The sequence below is a fragment of the Macrotis lagotis genome, chromosome 1 (genome assembly GCF_037893015.1).
Source record: "Macrotis lagotis isolate mMagLag1 chromosome 1, bilby.v1.9.chrom.fasta, whole genome shotgun sequence".
In the NCBI taxonomy this organism is placed as follows: Eukaryota; Metazoa; Chordata; class Mammalia; order Peramelemorphia; family Peramelidae; genus Macrotis; species Macrotis lagotis.
Window position 1 is genome coordinate 879,527,552 of NC_133658.1, and position 21,793 is coordinate 879,549,344.

The 21,793-nt window shown below is 33.9% G+C and overlaps 1 protein-coding gene across 4 annotated transcripts in view; it reads right to left on the reverse strand.

Moving 5' to 3' along the window:
* PRDM2 (PR/SET domain 2) overlaps window positions 1–21,793 on the reverse strand; it is a 138,737-nt gene that overhangs the window by 74,389 nt on the left and 42,555 nt on the right. For 3 of the 4 annotated variants that reach the window (XM_074218393.1, XM_074218395.1, XM_074218392.1), the window contains 2 exons: window positions 18,605–18,708; window positions 5,700–5,852 (listed from right to left, as the gene is read on the reverse strand). In XM_074218393.1, coding sequence (XP_074074494.1) covers window positions 5,700–5,852; window positions 18,605–18,708 — 257 coding nt within the window. The other variant, XM_074218394.1, reaches the window with a different exon arrangement.

Consider the following 21,793-nt stretch of genomic DNA (forward strand, 5'->3'; position numbering starts at 1 on the left):
ATTTCTAAAATGAAACTGGAACAGAAAAAAAAATCAATGAAGTCCTAGAGAAGAGATAATAAAACATATTTCCTCCTTCATGACAAGAAATGAGAAACTTCCATGCGAGAACATTATATAATGAGGCAAAGACACTTTTGTTTTTCTGAAAAGGAGCGACAAAGACAGAGACACAGAGAACGAGAGACACCTAGAAGGGACTGGAGGTATGAAATGACCATAACAACAAAAGGCATCAATAAAACATAATGTTTAAGATAAAATTTAAATCCTTAAAAACATGACAAAAATTCAAAACTGGTTAAAAATAGGTTAGGGAGGAAAAAATCAAGAACATTCAATACTATAGGGAGGCAAGGAAAAAAGCAGTCATAATAATTGGCACAGATTAATTTCACTTTGTTACAGAATAAACCCAATATAAAAAGAGTAAAAAATGGATCATACCCCTTGACACAATTATCTCATTAAAGGGATGTATATTATAATATATAATACGTGAGATATATAACATAAAATATAAGAAGAAAAAGAAATAAAGGGCATTTTTTTGTCTACTGAAAAATAACTACATTGTATGAGCAAAAAACCGGTAGCAAACAGACATTCTCAAGTATTTGGGAATACTATGGTGATATTCCAAAGTTCCTCTATGCAATAGAGGGGGAGCTAAGACTGTGATAGGGCAATCAGTGAGGCACAACTTGGGCAGTTTCTACCAGGCTGGAGACTCTCCTTCTATACGTGTCTTTTAAAGATTTCCTAGCAGAGAGAGGCACAGCCACAAAATCTTTATAGAAGTACTTTTCATGGTGGTAAAAAAAAAAAGGGAAACAAGTAGTGTAGTCGCAAATCATTTGAGAAGTGATTACCATGCATGTGCCTTATGACTTTAATGAAATATGAGCTCTCTCCAAGGAGAGCTAAAACATCAGTAATTCAGAGACATTCAATGACTTCTATGAACTGACACAGTACAAACTAAGCAGAACCAGAATATATACAAATATAACAACATTAACAAAGACAATGCTGAAGGGCAACCATATGTGGAAGAACTCTAATAACCAGCCAGTCTAGAGAACTGATGATAAAAACCACTTGCTTCCTCCTTTCAGGAAAGGGGTGGGAAACAATGGATATGGGAGGTGGCACAGTTAGAGAAGGTTACCCTTGGCTGATTTTCCTGTAATGTTTTTTGGCTACAAAGGAAGGTTTCCATGGGAGAATCAAAAAGGACAAGAGGAATGAAATAAGAGGGAAAGGGGATGGTATAAGGAAGAAAGGACGCATTTAAAGGGAAATGCTAGTGTGAAAACAAAAGAGAACAATAAAAAGTTTTTTTATTTTAATTAGAGATCTTTTGAAATTTATGTATCTTTGTAACTTGTTTATATTCTCTGTGAACAGAGATATTTCATTTTAGAAAAATCTAATTCCAGAAGGTAGAGATTGTGTTCCTTTTGCTTTGTTCAGCATTTCTTTGAAAATGTCCTGTAGTAATCATTTAATACTGAGGACGAAAAATTTAAGTGACAGCAAAATTGAAAACAGAAATAATCAAAAACCAAAAGGGTGAAAGAAAACACAAATATATGTCATGTTATTGTATTGTGTTCCCTCCTTAACAAGATAAAAATGACTGAAATTTGGAACTTTAGGCTCAAGATAAATCCCACATTTGGTTCTCTTGGAAATGGTGACTCTTTGAACTGTTGTAAACAACACATTAAAACTTAAAACTTTTTTAAAGTGGTGCAAATACTTATTGGCAGACACAGATAACATGTCTTATAACTTATTTATCAAAAATCCATGTGGCAAGGAGAGAAAGCCATTAAGAAATAGTGAAATGTTTTAAGCATTCCACAATGAGCATCTATGATCCTATGATCCTTTTCCAATGAAAAGATTTCTTTGTTCTTGCTGTTGTCATTTTAATGCATGAAATAAATATGTTTTCTAGTTGACAGCAAAGATCAAAACTCATAAGATAAGGTGTTTCCCTGTCCCAAGGCACATCCATGTGTAGCTACCCAGTTGTTTACTCTCTTAGAGTGACCTTTCTGTGTTCTTCCAAAGGTACTTTAAATAACTGATACTACTCTTAAGGAAGCCCATCCAGGTCTAAACCACTGATCTTGTCCTCATCTAACATTTTCAATTAATTTGACTAGATAAGAATGATATCCTCTTTATGACTAATACTGCTCAACCTAAGCCATTATACAAAGAAATGTCTCTATATTTATAGCCCCGGGAGGCTGAGAGATTAAAAGGATATTTCCCCATACACTGAAAATTATTATGCTCCTTGGGGTTTTTTGTCAGGCGTTTTTGATACTTGTTTAAAGTTGTGCTCTAGCTTCCTCTCCAGGTAGGAAGAGGTTGCTTTCGTCATGAGTCTCATTGACCTGAATTCTGATAGAAGTATCTTGTAGTGTTTCTCTCTTAACTTAAGCTACACTGTCCTGTTCACAGAGGATTTCCCCAGTATCTCTCTGAATATATTCCTTGTTTCTTAAGTCACAATAATATTCCATTAGATTCAGATGTCACAATTTGTTTAGCTATATTCCAACTGAAGAATATCTGGTTTAGATGAAAGTTTTTGCTGCCATAGAATGCTACTAAGATTATTCTGATATACATTAATTAATCAATAAGCATTTACTAAGCCTCTAGCTTATTTTCTGGTACTAGGGATTGAAAGGAAAAAAAAAAAAGAAATAATCTGTTCTCTATAAATTTATATATAGGCAAGAGAAATAGCATAAATACATATAAGTTTATAAAGGAATAGGACATTTTCATTGGTATATGAGTCAGGAAGGACCCTCTCCCAAATTAAGGTTAGGTCATCACCTCTACAACTTATATTCTTGAACCCTAAGAATTTAAGTATCTTGCTCAGGGTCATATAATCAAAATGAAACTGGAACCTGAGTCTTGCTGGCTTCAAAACCAGCTCCCTATCTATTATATCACATTGCTTTCTCAGAATATACAAAATATTCAGAATATGACATGTATATTTTGAACTTTTGAATGCAAATTCAATATTAATAACACAATATTGCATATTGAATATTAACAAAATAGGGAGAGTTCTTGCACTTGAATGAATCAAAATAATGTTCATGTAAAAGGACATGCTTAAGCTGAGTCCTAAAGAAAGTGAAATTTCTTCCAGGGAATCAAGAGTGGCTCAACATTATAAAAACAATTATAATAATAATAAAAGTAAATTATATCAGTAACTCATTTATAATTTAAAAACATACAAAATCTAGTTGCAAGAGAATTTTTTTTATGTGTGAAAAGGGATCTAAAACTAAAAGCAATGAAAAAAAGGCTAGAATCTTTCCCAAAGAATTCAAAAGTAAAGGAAGACACCCTCTTTCATGCTGTTATTTGTCCTAATTCTAGAACTGTTAGTTTTAATAAGTAAATTAAGAGTATAGAAACAGAGATAGATCTATTCTTATTTGTTGAGAATATGAAAATTTTCTTAGAAAAGTCCAAGGAAATGAGCAAAGAAACAAATTAGGATATTTAATCGATTAATTGATTCAGTAAAATTAATCCTCAAAACTTAACAGAAATCTCTTTATAGCAAGTAACTAAGTGGCTCGGTGGACAGAGCACTGAACTTGAAATAAGAAGTTCTGAGTTCAAATCTTGCCTCCCACATTCTAACTATGACCTTGGAACAAGACACAAAACTTCTCTGAGGCCTTCAGTGCTCTCCTTTGTAAAACAGGGATAAAAAAATGGTATTGTTGTAAGGACAAATATGAGATAATTTTTGTAAAACACTTTGCAAATCTTGGTTGCCATAGAGCAATAATAAAATCTAAAGGACCAAGAATTTCCATTCAAAATAATGATGAAGCATCTAAAATTTTAGAATCAATTAATAAAAGAATACTTAATATGTGTATAAAATGATCCTTCAAGAAATACTGAATAGTTTAAATAACTGAAAGGGTGTCAATGCTCATGCTTAGGTCTTTCCAATAGAATAAAACCTTATGAAAGCAGTATCTAAATTCATTTACAGAGTGAGTACTACAGCTATAGCTAAGCATAGTAACAAAATATATAATAACATTAATATACCACATAATACATAAATAATATTAATAGCAAAATATGTTTACAGGGAAAAAGGATATTCAGGTATATGATAAAAAACAAGATAAGGTAGATAATTTTAATTAAATGTCACATTGAAAATCTTTGGTATAAATAGTTACAACTAAGGTACCAAAGAAAGTTGTTGATTGGGGAGGAAAACCCTGAGTGATATCAATGACCATCCAAGTCAACAGAAATTATTCTTAATGCAGGGACCAATATGGCTATTTCAAAGTACACCTAAGTTCAGGTGCACAATAAGCCTTGTTTTTTTTACTTACTATCAAAAACATGGGCAGCATAATTCTGAACAGTAAGTACAAACGTACCTTATGTAGATCAAATATGGACAACTAACAGAAATAGATAAAAATAAAAATCATTCCCTAATACTAAGTGGGCAAAGGATATAAATAAATAATTTTCAGAGGAATTATAAACCACCACATGAACAAATCCCCTAATTCACCATCAGGAGAAAGGTAAATCTAAAAGAGTCCTAAGGTTTCATCTCACACCCACAAAATTGGCAAGGATGGAAGAGTGAATTTCTGGAAGAGCTGGGAAAAGTCAAGTCTCCTAATTCATTGCCTATAAAGCAATGACTTGGATTTTACAATTCTGGAAATCAATTTAGAATTATGCGAGAGAGAGAGAGAGAGAGAGAGAGAGAGAGAGAGAGAGAGAGAGAGAGAGAGAGAGAGAGAGAGAGAGACTGGCTAAAAGATTCTTATTACTTGACCCAGAATTTCTACTGCCAAGCACATATCCCAAAAGAGGTCAATGAAAAAAAGAAAGAGCCCATTTACACAAAAATAATTTATAAGTATTATGACAATTTTCCCAGTAGAACAAAGTAGAAGCAAAGTAGATACCTAATGACTGAATAATGACTAAACAAAATGTGGCACATGTATGTAAATGGTATGTTATTGTGAAAAAGAATTGATGTCTATGATGAATATGGAGAAACATGCCAAAAGACTTATATGAATGAAGGCTAAGCTAAATAAAGAGAATCAGAAAAACATACAAAACTGAATATAGTGAAACTACAACCGCCAAGCTTGATCACAGAAAAGAGACAGGAAAGAGTACTTTCACCTCTTTACAAAGATGGGGAACCATGGTTGTAGGATATTGTTTGTAACATCAGATTTTTCACATTGGATTTACTTAACTTTTTTGGTCTTTTAAAAAATTATTATAAATGGTGGAGGGTGGGAGATGGGAAGGGAGGAATAGAAGTAATAGAAAAAAAGGCATCAGGGTCCTGTGATTTTTATTGATGCATGAAGGGAGGGGAGAAGGTAAGAGAAAATTGCTAGTCGGCAATTTCTCTGAAATTTTAGTTCTAGAGAGTTGCCTATGTACTTCAAGCTTAAGTGACTTGCTCACAAGAAAAGCCAATAAAAGTCAGAGGTAAAACAAAGGGTATCCATCTTTTGCCTATCAAAAAACAAAAGATAGCAATAAATACTTTATATACATACATAATATACACAAAATTTTCATTATAAAAATGACATTTGAAGAATGAAAACAAGCTTAAATGATACCTTCAAAGTTTTATAGTAAATGGTCCTGTTGATTTCCAGTGGAAAAAGATTTTGTTCCTTTCCTGATCGGGCCCAGTTCACATACCGAAGCCAATTCCCCTTCTTTGGATCAGTGGCATCAACACACATCCATCCCAAGTTTGGATAATAAACCTTTAAAAGAAAATATTCTTGTTGTTGGTGCTGTTGTTGTTGTTACTACATATGTAACACTTTATAATTTACACATATATAGTTTAAGGTACAAAGAGTATTCCCCTCATAGTACCACGAAATAGGTGTTATCAATGACCATCCAGGTCAACAGAAATTTTTCCTAATGCAGAGATCAATATGGCTATTTCAAAAACATACCTACATTCGGGTGCACAATAAGGCTTTTTATTTTTTTTAACTGTCAAAAAAATGGGCATTGTAATTTAGAACAGTAAGTACAAATGTACCTTACAGAGATTAAATACACACAAAACAAGTTTATTATTATTTCTCAAAAGGATCTAGATCACATAATTAATACCCATTTTTTCCAGCATAAATGAATGCATGGTACCTTTTTATCATATTTTATCAATTAACAGATGCTAAGAATACAACTGCTATCATATGGAGGTTTCTGAAATAAAAAAAATTTAAAGTAACAAAAATATAGAAATCAAAAGAAATAATAGGAAAATACAGGAAAAGGTAGCAGCACTTCCAGGATGCAAACAATAATATAAAGTAGGAGTCATCAAAATCCTTTAATGCTAATTATCTTAAAAGTATATCTCACTGGAATGCATCTAAAGGAGAATCACAAGTAATGGAACTCAATATATCAGTGTTTGATAAACCTGAAAATATAAATTACTTAGGAAAAAAATTACCTATTTAATGACAGCTGCTAAAAAAAACTGGAAAGCAGTCTAGCAGAGATCAATTAAAACTGATAAACAATCCAAACTTTAAAGTTCATATCATTAAGAATTATGAGAAATATGCCTTTTACAACTTTGCAAAGATTTACCCTTAAACAAGAGATAGAAGCAATTTCAAAAGATAAAGTAATTTTGTAACATGAAACAAAAACATTTTAATAAGGAAAAAAATGGGGCAGCTAGGTGGTACAGTGGATAGGGCACTGGCCATGGGATCAGGAGGACCTGAGTTCAAATCCAGCCTCAGACCCTTGGTACTTGCTCGCTGTGTGACCTTGGGCAAATCACTTAACCCCATTGCCTTGCCAAAACAATCAAACAAAATGTAATGGAACATTATGACTATAGATATAGTAGACAAACCAAATTAGAACTATGAGAAGATACCCTCCCCATTTTTCTCAGAACTAGGTATTTCCAGGGATTTGAAACCTTTTAAATAAAATCAGATTTTTTTCACTCTATTAATAAGTTCTTAGTTAGATTATGGATATCCATCTGATAGGTAAGACAGAGAGGGATATAGGGGGAAATTCTAGAAGGCTAAGAACATGTTTAAATATACTTTACCAATGTTGGAAATCACTAATCTTAGACATATTTTGTTACTTACAAAGTCTTATAGGTAGAAACTATCTTTTCACCTTTGAGGACAAAATTCTTTATAGAATGCTCAAAGAATATTTGTCTGGCACTATTTTAGGCACTTACAATAAAAAGAAAGGGAAAAACAATCCCTGTTTTCAACATGTAAATATCTAGGGTACCTAAAAGATATATACAGAATAGATGGAAGGTACACTCAATGGGGAAGGCACCAGAGGCTGAGGAATCAGCAAACAAATATTTATTAACTGATTTATTGATTTACAGCAGAACATTAGAAATGGCCATTTGGCACCCTATTCTCAATCATATGAGGCAATATACCTGATTCAGAGAATTCTCTTCCTTACTAGTTAAAAAAATCCAAAGATCCCCAAAACTAATAAACAGATAAAATATGCAGGTTTTTTCATTTTTCAGCCTATTTAATTCTGATAGCAAGCATAGACAAAGAAATGTGTGCTTGATTCATGATTTTCATTATCAAAGAAAAACTCTAATTCATATTGTGTTGAAAGGCATCAGTAGGATATTTTTCCTTAATTGCTGGAGAGTAATGGGTTACATGCAGACTCATGACCTATAATGATTGTTTTTGGTGTTATTTTTTAAATGATGGGGGAAAGATAGAGAACAGAGAGAAACAAGGGTCTTTTCTGTGAATTGAAGAGATTACACTGAACAGCAAAAGCAGCAGCAGCAACATATATAGGTTTATCAATATTCAATAAAGCAGAGATTACTCTAAAAATTCTGTGTGCAGATAGATATAAATAAATTATTTTGAATGTCTTAAGTTAATTTATTTATAGGAATCCTTCCATATAGCAATTAATACTTCACTCCTTCCATTTTACCCTAAATGTACAATTTTTATGGAAATATATAACAGTGATAGGCTATATTTTTAATGATGTCATGAGTAATCAGGTCCAAAAAATTCATTCAAATGTCAGCATGCTGGCTGAGTCTGAGATCTGAATATTAAAAAATCCAATAAAGAAAAAAATTATACTTTGATAATAAAAATAGCTGCAATTGTTCTAATATAATGAGTTTGTAAAAAAGCAAGGCACAGCCTTTTGAAGAATTTGCCTAGAGTCCCTTTTCTTCTCCATCTCTAAATATGCCACCTGTATGAATTCCATTTCTCTATGAAGTAATTTTGGATAAGTGGAAAACAGTAAAAGTAAAATATCTATTTTCACATATGAAGAAACCTCAAATTTGGAGATTGAATGTTTTTATTATGAGGCAGTATGGTATTATGGAAATAATACTGAACTAAGAGTAAGACCTAGATCTGAATTCTGAAAATTTTCTTATTTACAACATGCACTAAGACCATGAACCAGTTCCTTAACTTTTCTCAGTATTAGATACCTACAAAGGTTCTTTTTGTGGGAGACAGCAATGGAGTCACAAATTCATGCTGCTCAATAGCACTGTGATCCTGGGCAAATCATTTCATCTTTTGCAATCTGAATTTCTCAATTACAGAATGAGAAGCTTAGATGACTTCACCTCAGAAATCTTTCTTTTCCCCTCTGCTTTTAAATGTGAAATCTATTCTATCTCATATCCTCCCTCAGGAAATTCCCCAATTCCAAGCTCATGTCATAGGATTAGCTGCCAATCAATCAACAAGCACTCATGCCTATGACAAGCACAATTCAAGATGATAGGACTACAGATAGTGGAGTGCCCCAGAATTTACCTTAAAGAAGCTTACAACCAACTAGGTCAGAACATGCACAGAGTTAAATGCAAGATACAAAAAAAAATGAATGAAAATTACTGGGGAAAAAGGAGAGCAGGGGGGAATGGAAGAACTATTAAGAGCAATCAGGGGGTGGCTAGGTGGCACAGTGGATACAGCACCGGCCCTGGAGTCAGGAGTACCTGAGTTCAAATCCCACCTCAGACACTTAATAATTACCTAGCTGGGCAAGCCACTTAACCCCATTTGCCTTAACAAAATCCTTAAAAAAAAAAAAAAAAAAAAAAAAAAACAATTGGGGAAAAAAGTTCCCTTGAAGGTAGTGACAATAAATCTAGACCCTGAATAGAAGCAAAAGTTCCAAAAGGCAAAGGTAAGCAAGAATAGCATTCTAAGATGTATGACATACCTGAGGAACAGCAAATTGATCTCTTTGGCCAGAGCATAGACTATGTGAGAAGAAGTAACATATAATCAACATGGAAAGGTAGGAGGTAGCCAGATTATAAAAGACAAGCAAACTTCATTTGCTGCTCCAATTTTTTTCCCTAAGATCTTTCAGGTTTGGGTAACATATTCATAGAATTTATTGTGGAATATGGTATATTGACTGAAACCTAATTTCAACCAAATTTTTCCAGTTTTTTTAAAGTACCCATTTCCAGCTAGGTCAGGGCTGTCCAAAATGCAGCCCGCAGTGTGATTTTATGCAGCTCATGTACAAGTTTTAATTCTCATGAGCAGAAAAAATAAAATAATAATTTACATGGAATGCATATTAGATTTTTTAATTCCATCATTAGTAAATAATTTCAATGTTAATTTTCTTTGGTGTTTTCAAGCACTATCACAGATGGAACATATTGCACAGAATTTTCAATCGATCTGTGGGATGCATTCCATCTGTATGACTCAAACATTATGCAACTACCTTAATACTATTGGTGTTGTCACTTTGTTCTTTTGTGTTTGCTTTCGCACTTCATGCTTTCACCCGTTGTATTGATGACACGCAGTCCCTCACTTTCTAAAAAGTTGACTCTATTACTTTTCATATGGCTTGCTAAACCCTCACAAATTAACTATTATATTAGTGTACTGTATTTTTTTATTCTGGGTGCAACCCTCAAATAATGCAGCCTGAAGTTAGATAACCTAAGGTTGGACAGCCCTGAAATATATTTATGTTTTTAGGTCTAATGAACAGTGGACTATTAAAGATTAGGAAATAGGAACTCACTAGTCAAAGCAGTAAATATATTTTGTATTTAAAACCAAACAGGAGATGGAAGGCAGAAATTTACCTGAGTTCTCCCCCAAACCCATCCAAACAGTTTTAAATAATGACACTAAACAAATTCTAAAGTGACAAAACCCACAAAGATGGAACAATATAATTTTCCAGTCCATGACAACTTGGAAAATTGGAAGGAAGATCTGCTGCACCAGGCTGAGATAATGATGACTGATGATGATGATGGACAATGTTGATAATGATGATGATGACAATAGTTTGTTCTATGTTCTCAAAAAAGACCAGGACATTAGGGAGGTAATGCTAAGATATGCAAATGAGTTGGATTTAAGTGAGGGGGTACTGTGTAAAGTTGCCAGCCTCACTTTTCTTCTCCAGAGTCATCTGAGTCCATTGGTCAGATATGGAACAGGATAACTGGAGGTGACCCTGGATGAAGTAGGCCACTTTGGCCTTTTAAAGATAGGTCTTTCCCAGTTACAGGTTGACTGAGACAAAGCCCATTCAGTGATTAAGTTAGAGAGATGGGAAAAAAGTCCAAGAATGATCACTTTAAAAAAAAAATTTAACTCCAAGTTTTAGTTGGAGCTCCCACAAGTGCATGGAGAGGGGGTAAGAGATAGGGAGAGGGAGAGGGAGGGAGAGAGAGAGAGAGGGAGAGGGAGAGGGAGAGGGAGAGAGAGAGAGAGAGAGAGAGAGAGAGAGAGAAAACGGCTAAGTGTGAATAGCCCACCTTACCCACAAACACTTTGGGGAAAGGAAAAGTAAATAAATTTTAATACTGTAATAGGGTCCTGAGTCCAAAATAGTTTGAGAACTAAATTAAAGCAGTGTACTCATTGAATTACCTTTCCAATTCTCCTGCCAATAGGAAAATTTAATGTTTTGAATGGGAAGCCAAGAAGACAGGGTATTCTAGAGAGTTTCTACTGATAAAACCAACTATGCTCTTCTGCCTGACTCAGCACAAAATACATTTATACACCCAGATTTTACAGCTAGTTAAAAGTCAACAAACTCATCTTTTTTTAAATTATTTCAATATAACCTCAGAATTTAAAGTATGGGGGGCGGCTAGGTGGTGTAGTGGATAAAGCACAGGCCTTGGAGTCCGGAGTACCCAGGTTCAAATCCGGTCTCAGACACTTAATAATTACCTAGCTGTGTGGCCTTAGGCAAGCCACTTAACCCTGTTTGCCTTGTAAAAACCTATAAAAAAAAAGAATTTAAAGTAAGGTCTAAAACAATGGCTTTATTCTAAAGTATTACTATTTACATAGAATCTGTTTTTAAAAGGTCAGATGAGACTTTTTTAAATATGCTTTTAACTTTACTAAACTGGTTTTTCCATTTTTTATACTTTATTCTAAGAGATGGCTCTTTAGAAGAAAAAAATCAGATAAAAATATCTTTTTTTTAAGAAAAAAAAGTCTGTGGCCAATGTGATCAGAAAGGATAATGATCATTGTTGGAAGGGTTGTGAGAAATCTGGGACACTATTACATTGTTGGTGGAGCTGTGAACTCATCCAACCTTTCTGGAGAGAAATTTGGAACTATGCCCAAAGGGCAACAAAAATGTGCATACCCTTTGATCCAGCAATACCACTACTGGATCTATACCCCTGAAGAGATGATGAAAAAGGGTAAAAACATCACTTGTACAAAAGTATTCATAGCAGCCCTGTTTGTAGTAGCAAAGAATTGGAAATCGAGTAAATGTCAATTCATTTGGGGAATGGCTTAGCAAACTGTGGTATATGTATGTCATGGAACACTATTGTTCTATTAGAAACCAGGAGGGATGGGAATTCAGGGAAACCTGGGGGGATTTGCATGAACTGATGCTGAGTGAGATGAGCAGAACCTGAAAAACACTGTATACCCTAACAGCAACTTGAAAGTAATGATCAATCTTAATGGACTTGCATTTCCATAAGTGCAACAATCAGGGACAATTTGGGGCTATCTGCAATGGACAATACCATCTGTATCCAGAGAAAGAATTGTGGTGTTTGAACAAAGACCAAGGACTATTAACTTTAATTTAGGGGGGAAAAAACTGATATCTTATTGTCTGATCTTGATATCTCTTATACTTTATGTTTCTTCCTTGAGGATATGATTTCGCTCTCTTCACATTCTATTTGGATCAATGTGTACCATGGAGACAATGTAAAGACTGGCAAATTGCCTTCTGTTGGGGGGGGGAGTAAGATTAGGGGAAAAATTGTAAAACTCAAAATAAATAAAATCTTTAAAAAAAAAAAAAAGAAAGAAAAGAGTCTGATGTGACACACAACTGAAATTTCAAGCTGGCCCAGAGTTCTTCACTTTGAGTGAACTCTTTTTGGAGTCTCTGACACTCCAACAGCTCTTTGATACTGGACTTACTCCTCCAAAACCAGATTTCAACCTTGCTATATTCTAGGTCTAGAATTTTAATGTTCCAATGCCTCTGAGACCTCATTGATGTGAACTCTCCCTCCACCAATGCAGATCACAATCTATACAATGCCTTCTCCATTTAAGCAACCTCTTGTCCATGTCTACACTATCCCTTAGTATACAGTCTATTTCTATCGAAAGAATTCAATATCAATACTCTGCAGTCAAAATTGGCAATGAGCTTCTTCCTATTTAATAAAGCCAGTTCATAAACTGCATGCAGACACCAGCCCCATATTCAAAGCTTCTTCAATCTGGTAAGACATACTAATTAAAGAGTGAATATGCTCCACTGTAAGAACTTTCTAGAAAAATTAAGGAAACCTGGGATGCTGAAATAAGAAAACCTTGGTCATTATCACACCTTCAAAACTCCATTTACTTCCACACTGGGATGAAGATTAAGAGAAGAACTTAGTGATGGATTGACATTAACAACTGAAACAAAGTAAATGTGATAAGGACAACCACAGTGAAAAGAAAATGCTTTACTTACAGCACCTAACACCATCTAACATCTTATAATTCTTTCCTCACAAAAAAGGGTGTAGCATAAGCCTCACAAGTCAGGTGCAACCCCCTCTAAGGGTCTTGATGATTTATATCATAATAGGAATTCCTTTTAATGTACAGATTAGAAAAGATACTTTCTTCCTACTCCCCAATTCTATAATTCTGTGAGGAAATAAAATAAATACTTGTCCTTCAACCAGTTGAAAAAAAAAAAAAGTAGTTTCTTCCCTCCATACTAAACTGTGTTTAACTTGCTACTGCATTTTCACTGGTTCATCTGATCAAGTCATAAAACTCTCTGGAGGTCAGATTCCTCAAAGTAATAAGTAGCTGGGAAAGGTAATAGCTAATATTTTTAGAGCATGTTAAGGTTCAAAAAGCATTTAACACACACACACACACACACACACATATACACACACACAGTCAATTCTCAACATTGACACTTTTAGCTTTCACATATTCAAGCATTTGTGTAATTTTATTAGTCACCTCATTTTCACTTTTGCATTGGTCACCCCACATATTCAAGCCTATAAGCAGTATAGGAAAAAAGAGAAGTGTGATGTGCACAAGTTAGTGAGCAGCTAGTCTCCTACAAGGATCTTCTATGCTCCTGCAACCTCAAGACCTTTAAATACCTGAAGCAGCTCACAAAGCAGAAGTCACTGATGGGTACTTCCTTCATCCTCTCTATAACACCATCTACCAGATATAAAGATGATGTCAAGAGCTTATCAGACTCAGCATCTCTCAACAGAAGCAGCTAAAGTACCAGCAACCTCTTTCTTGGTTTTCAGAGGGTAGCCAAGTTGAAAGGTTTTATGGCAGAATAGCACACAGTATACCCTTACATAGCCATCTGACACAGTGGAAAGTCAAATTCAGGTTAAAAAAAATTCTAGTTTTAAGAATTTTATTTGCAGAATATTGTCTAAAATAAATGTTTTTATTTTGGGGGTTTTTTTAACGGTGATGTTAGGACAAAAGGTCAACAAATTCTAGGAAATGCTTTGCATGTTACTATTTTGTTTTATATATTGTATTTCAAGTATTATTTCATGTTTAATGTGTTATTATCAGAATTAATGCTTTGTTGTAAAGAATCATATGTAGAAAAAGTACATTTTTAGCAATATAGCAAAATATCATTTTTTGATGGTTACAGGTACCTAACCCCCTATTTCTCATAGATTCAATGAATCAACATTAATGCTTTTTTACTTTTGTGGCCATTTTCTAGGAATATTATCTCCACAAAAGTTGAGTATTAACTGTATTATCTGATTCTCACATCATGCCTACCAGAGTCATGTCAAGAAATGGAATTACTTCCATTTAAATTGTTTTAGGAAGATTCTGAAGATCACCTGGTGGGAGAGAAAGCTACCAGACACTGAGCTAGACACTAGAGTTAAACTGCCTAGCATTCCAACATTACTACAGGGATGGACGGAACGCACTGTTAGAGTGCCAGACATAGGCTCGCCAAAAAGACTATTTTATGGAGAACTCACATAGGGCAAGTGTTCAACAAGGGGGTCAGAAGAAGCGAGATTGAGATACCCTGAAGGTCTCATTGAAGAACTTTAGAATTAATCATATAGCTTGAGAGACCCTGGCACAGGACCGTCCAGCATGGTGTGCCCTCATCAGTGAGGAAGGAAGAATGGAAGCAGCTCAAAGGAAATAGGACATACATAAGTCTACCCCAGGTGTTCATATGGACTATTTGAGCCCAACCTGTGGTAGAGCTTTCCAAGCTCATCTTGGTCTGATCAATCACAACTGGAACACACTGCAAATTGTCTTGAACATAGTGATGTCATTTTGGTCTTCCTCTATAATGAAAGACAAGAACAAATCATAAGACACAGGATTGAAACTTGGGAATCTCAGATTTCAAAACCAACACTGTCTCCATAATAACATGTGTCAACTGCCTCTAACAACATCTTCCTGTTCCCCCATATACACCCCCATCCCATATTTGTATTTTTTTTTAATTTTCAAAATGTTTCAGTTGAGCTTTACAACCACCATTGAGATACTATAGATATTTTATCCCCATTTTACAGATGGATTTTACAAGAAGATAAGCTCTAAGGACTATTCCAAGTTTTTAAAATTATAATTTTATTTTTCAGGTGAAAACTGAAGGCTAAGAAAAGAAAATTATGCTATCCCTTTCCTTTCCTTTCCTTTCCTCTCGCCAGTCCTCTCCTCTCCTTGAAGATCCATGTTACTAATCAAGAAAGTATATGTATACAAATTCAGAAGACCACACATGGAAAGAGAAGAGAGCAGGAAAAACAAAAACTTCCTTCCTGTACTTCAGCACTGACAAGGTAGCCCAAAATATTTTATTTCCTCAATATTTTTCCAACTACTTTATTTTCTTTCTTGCCTGAACAACAAGCAAATAGTGACTTCTTGCATTTCATTGTCTAGAAAATGTGCCATTGTATTTATCACCAACTTCCAATTAACTGAAATACCTTAGATGAAGCAATTTTGAGCTTGTTGAAATGGAAAGTTACCTGTACATACCTGAGATAAATCCTCATGCAATAAAAACAAACATCACTGCTATTTAAATTTCTACTATCTAATAAAAGCCTCATTCTAAAGGTTTGAATTCTCACAACTCTCAAGAACAATCTTACTTTGGCAAAAAACAAGACAGGACAGGGAAGATGACATCACAATTTGGAAGTGAGAGGAACTTTGAAGCATAAGTAAAACCAGACTCCTTAATTTACAAATTCCTCAATCAATCAATAAGAATTTAATGTGTCTACCGTGGGCCAGTTACAGAGAAGTCTGTGAGGCACTGGAAATACACAAGTACAAAAGAATGAAGCAATCCTCATTGTCAATGAACTTCCATTCTAAGAAGGAAATAACTACATATAAAAATACATTTCACATAAATAAAAGTACACAATACACATATACATATACACACTATTTATATATGTATGTAGACATATATATAAATATATATGTAAAAAAACAGAGACTGACAGACGAGACAAAATCAGAGATCAGAATCCAAGTTTTCTAATACTGTTTATTAATCTTTCAGTTACACTACAGCCAACTCTCCTTTATTTGGCCATTCTTTAATTCAGATTATTCTTCTGCTAAATCTGAGGGGCTAGCATTCTGCTTTATTATTATTAAACATGTTCTTGGTTTCTGTGTCCTCTCCACTGTTTCAATCATCTCAACTCAACAAACAACAAATAATCTTGAAGTCTTAGTCATTATTCCTATGGGGAATGATACTATTCATAAATTTCCATATTATTAGGAATTTAATCATCCTTTTTTATTTAGGAACTCCTGTATATAACTTCTCTAATTTCATTTACTGTTTTTAATTCTGCCTTAACCATTAACATAAGTGCTACCTGGTTTTCTTACTCTCACTCTCTACCATTCAAATCCAACCTCCATGACAGGGCCAGCTTAATCGTTTTTCTATACAGATATGACATATCCTCAATGCTCACTGTGCCTCTCCTCTTCCTCCCCGCTTAAAAATATTCAATGGCTTACTACTGTCTACAAAGTAAAATACTAATTCCTTGGACAGCATTTAAGGTCCTATCTTTAACTCACAAATTTCTTTACATGTGTGCTAAGCTTCAACAAACCAGATTCTCTCAATTATTTGTATTTTTTAAAAAACTGGCAATTTTCTAATTCCATTCTTTTTCTTCTATCTTTTTTTTTTTTGGTTGAGTAGAGAGGGGCGGAGAAAAAGATAAGAAGGATTTTCTCCCAAAATTGAATACTATATAACATTCAATAAAAAAAAATCAGTAAATCTATAATGAGGACCTTATTTTAAATTGCTGGGTCAAAATATTACCTATTATAACAAAATATTTCCAAAATGTTGTTTAATCATTAATCCTTAACTTCACAATGACATATAATACTGATATACATTCTACTTCATGATGTCCTCTCCACTCCTGTCTTATGTGTCCTGTATTTCTTTCCACCCTTTTTCACTTCTTCATTTCACTCCTAGCCCCTAAAAGTGTGGGTCTTTTCACCATCCCCTATTATTCTTGTTATTTATTCGAACTCTCCTCCAGAGTTCATTCATCCATCATTTTTCCATGAAAAGATGCTTCTGGAGCACACAGGAGGCCAGATGTCTTGAGCTAAAAGTCTCCAGTCCAAAACTTAATGAATATGTGTCTTTCACCTCCTCCTTGAACTTCATCTGTCTAAGAAGCTAAGAATACTTACACCACCTATCCCAAAGTGGGGGTGCAAGGAAAGCATTTTGTCATCTATAAAGCACTACAGAACTGCAGGTCATTCTTTTTAATAGGAGAGCCAGTGAATCTATAGACAAACAAGTTTTTCTTTGGTACTTTCTAGAAGCCAGGTATTGTACTAAGTGTTGGGGATAAAGTCTAACAGACTAACAATAAGTATGCATGTGTACACACACGTATACACACACACACACACACACACACACACACACACACACACAGTCAAATATAAAAATGTACTCTGGAAACCACAATGGTTATCTAATTTTGCTATTGTTTTTGTTCAGTTGTTTCAGTCATGTCCAACTCTGTCACCTCATTTGAAGTCTTGGCAGAGACACTGGAGTGATTTGCCATTTCCTTCTCCAATTCATTTTACAGACTCAGGATTAAGTGACTTGTCCAGGGTCACACAACTATTAAGTATCTGAGACCAGATTTGAACTCAGAAATCTACCCAACTCCATTCCTGGCACTCTATCCCCTTCAACACCTATACAAATTATATAAATGCAAACAGATAAACAAAAATTTTGTATAACATAAGTCAATCAATATTTTAAATTAAATCAATTTCCCATATAAAAAAATTTTAGGGGAAAGGGAAAAGGAGAATAAGAAGAAGGGGGAATGTTATTTTAGAAAAATATCTGTACTTTTTAAATATCTGTAATGCTAAATGAAAGGAAAAATACCCTTTTTTCTTTGAAATTAAGTCTTATATCTTAATTTCTCATACCTTTAGAATTCCTAAAATCTTTCAAATTTGCACCAGATGTTTTTCAAAGTACATATATAAAACCCTATAAAGCAACAGACCTTTTCATAGGAGATCAAGCTCTTACTATAAAGCATAATGCTGTGATTAGGGCTAAACAAAAAAAATCAGAGTTGATATTTACTGTATACTATGGTTAAGTTCCAGTCTCATGATGCAAAATAATAGTACAATCTTTTATTTGTGCTCCAAGAAAGAACATTTCATTTAATAAAAACATTCCTAACTTTACATCTAAGAATCTAAAATGCTATGGGGGAGGGGATTAAAAATATATGTCAGATCTTCAGAAGAAAAAAATCAAATGCTAAAAAATAATCCATACAGTCTGTATCCACAGCTTGGCTCAGAACCATGTATATACTCACCTCCCACATGTACACATTATTCTTCACTTGAGATCTTTTCTTCTTGTCACCAATAAATGGGCCAAACTTTTTCCCTTTTAAAATTGACTTTGTAGCCCAGACACCTATTAGGTAAAATCAGCAACAATAAAATTACTTAAAAATAGTACATGGTTACTTAAATATGGTTACTTAAAAAGAGTAAAACTAATTCCAAGTTTCATAAACTAAACAATGGCAGATAATCCTTAGTTTAGGTTAGCTTAGCAGAAAAGGTATGCTTAGCATAAAAGTAAAATGTCATTAACAAAATAGCTAAACAAAAAGTTCACATCATTATGATGATGAAAAAGTACAACTATCTTAAGATACCAAAAGTGTATTTCCAATGTATCTTAAAATATACAAAACTAAATACATATATATGTGTGTATATACACATACAACACACTAACAATATTATATTTAAGGACAAATATTTACACACATTCTTGCTTTTAAATTATTTTAATACATTATAGTTACATAAAAGATTTAAATTTTAACTGATCTAAAAGAAATATTTTATAGGAAAACTTTTACTACATAAATTAATTACATTCACTCTTAATGGTCACGATAATATCATCTTTAATTAGGAATGGGTCACATCTAAAAGCTAAACAAAATTGGAATCACCACTAAGGAGATCTTTTCCTAACTCACTGGTCAATGATGACACATTGGTTTTGTCAAAAAATGTGAAAACAATATTAAAATCACAAAACTGTATTTTCATAGGGACTTATTCAGTCCCATTTTTCTAAAGCAAAGCAGGGGGAAGCCTCCCCAAAAGACCTTCCCAGGCAGCTCAAGGGAATATCAAAGTCCATGCTGCCTTAGAGTATATGTATTTTGCTCCCCAGAGAGGGTCCTTGGGTCCTCCATCTTCCATCTTATTTCATACAAAATTCTTAACTAGCAAATGGAGGTAATTTCAACCCCCCTCCCATATATTTAAATAAATTTTAGTAGTTTTTGTTACTGGAGATAATGAGGCCACCACAAAAAATATACACAATTAGAACTAACAGATGTCAGCCTGACCACAAAGGAAGGAAGTACTGGGAAAGAACTCAAAATGCCTAGCCCATACAGAGCCACAAGAAACATCACTGTATTCCTAAACAGTAGTGGAAGTAATGATGACCCTGAATCATAAAGAGAAAACTAAATTATTTTTAGAATGTTCTATTTAAGGATCCAGCACAAAAAAAACAACATATTTTGCAAGATTTCCATGAAAAATAGTTTAAAAATAAATAGTCTTAGGGCAGTTAGGTTTTGCAGAGGATAGCGTACTGGTCCTAGAGCCAGGAGGACCTGAGTTCAAATACAGCCTCAGACCTTTAATAATTAAAAAGCTGTGTGACCTTGGGCAAGTCACTTAACCCCATTGCCTTGCAAAAAAAAATTGCCCCCAAAAATGTCTTACTTCTTAAGGAATATATCCTCAAACAAAATTTGAAGTCAAAGAACTCAAATCCAAACTCCAATTCTGTTCCTACTATCTATATGAACTTGAATTAAAGTTCATATCTAGTCTTTGGGTCTATATTTTCTCCATAAAACAAGGGCACTACAGTATATAAGATCCCTTTACAACCTTAAATCATATAAACCTATGGAATAAGAAAAAAATCTTCCAGTCAAAATGCTTCATTTCTTGGCTAAATCAGTACAATTTAAGTTTTCCTGTAAGCCCATGATTTTATTTACTAAGTATTAATTGTAAATAAGACTTAAGGTGAGAGGAATCATTCTATCACAAGTTTGCTATGTTTTATAGTTGAAACTTTATTATTAACCTATAAATTAATACTTTGCCTTTTCTAAAAAATCAGATAATGCCAGAATTAAAAAGAATCATACCACTTAGGACATCTGGTTTCTAAACAAACCAATGACTATTCAACCTTTCCAAAAGAAGAATTAATATGCTTCTCTGAGTACAGACTCATGGTTCCTAGCTCTGTTCTCTGCAGTCAAACAGAATAAATCTGATCCCTCTATTCATATTCATTTTCTTCACATATTTTAGAAATTAATCAAACACTAATTTCACATCTACAATATGTTAGGCACTCTTGGAAGTCAGTTTCATGTCTGCTCCAGACTTTTCTTTAGGTCAAATACCTTTGATTCCTTCAAAGGATCCTCATACCTCATGCCTACACCTTCCTGGTTCTAGCCTTTCCTTGGATATATATTCCAATTTGTCAATGACCTTCTTAAAATTTAACACTCAAAAAACCCCACATATTCAATGTGAAGTAACTAGGGCAAGTATACCAGGACTATAGTTTATAATCTACTTATTTTGGGGAGTTATGAATTGCAATACACATCAAATAAGTTTTTTGGTTTCCAGACCACATATATTAAGTTTATGGTTCACTGAAGATCTCCTAAATAACCATGAGAAATTTGTTATGTTTTGTTTTAACCCAAAAGGTAAGACTTTCCATTTATACCTAGATTTTATATCATTGGATCAAGGTCTTTTGAGGTCTCTTTGGTTCCCATCTCTAAATCCTTAGCCATTCAAAAAACATTAAGTATCCACTATGTGCAAGGTTTTAACCTAAGAATGGAAATATAGAGACATACACGGAACACTATTCTATTAGAAACCAGGAGGGATGGAAATTCAGGGAAGCATGGAAGGATTTGCAGGAACTGATGCTGAGTGAGATGAGCAGAACCAGAAAAACATTGTACATTCTAACAGCAACATAGGGTGATGATCAACTTTGATGAACTTGCTCATTTCATCAGTGTAACAATCAGGGACAATTTTGGGCTATCTGTAATGGAGAATACCATCTGTATCCAGATAAAGAACCATGGAGTTTGAACAAAGACCAAAGACTATTACCTTCAACTTCAGGGAACAAAACCAATTATCTTATTATGTAATTTTGCTATCTCTTATACTTTATTTTTCTTCCTTAAGGATAGGATTTCTCCTCCATCACATTCAACTTAGATCAATATATACCATGGAAACAACGTAAAGACAAACTACCTTCTATTGGGGGAGCAGGGGGAAGCAAGACTAAGGGAAAAAAATGTAAGACTCAAAATAAATAAAATCTTTCTTTAAAAAAAAAAAGAAAGAAATATAGAGACATACACAAAACAATACCTGATTTATAAGAGAGTCTACTG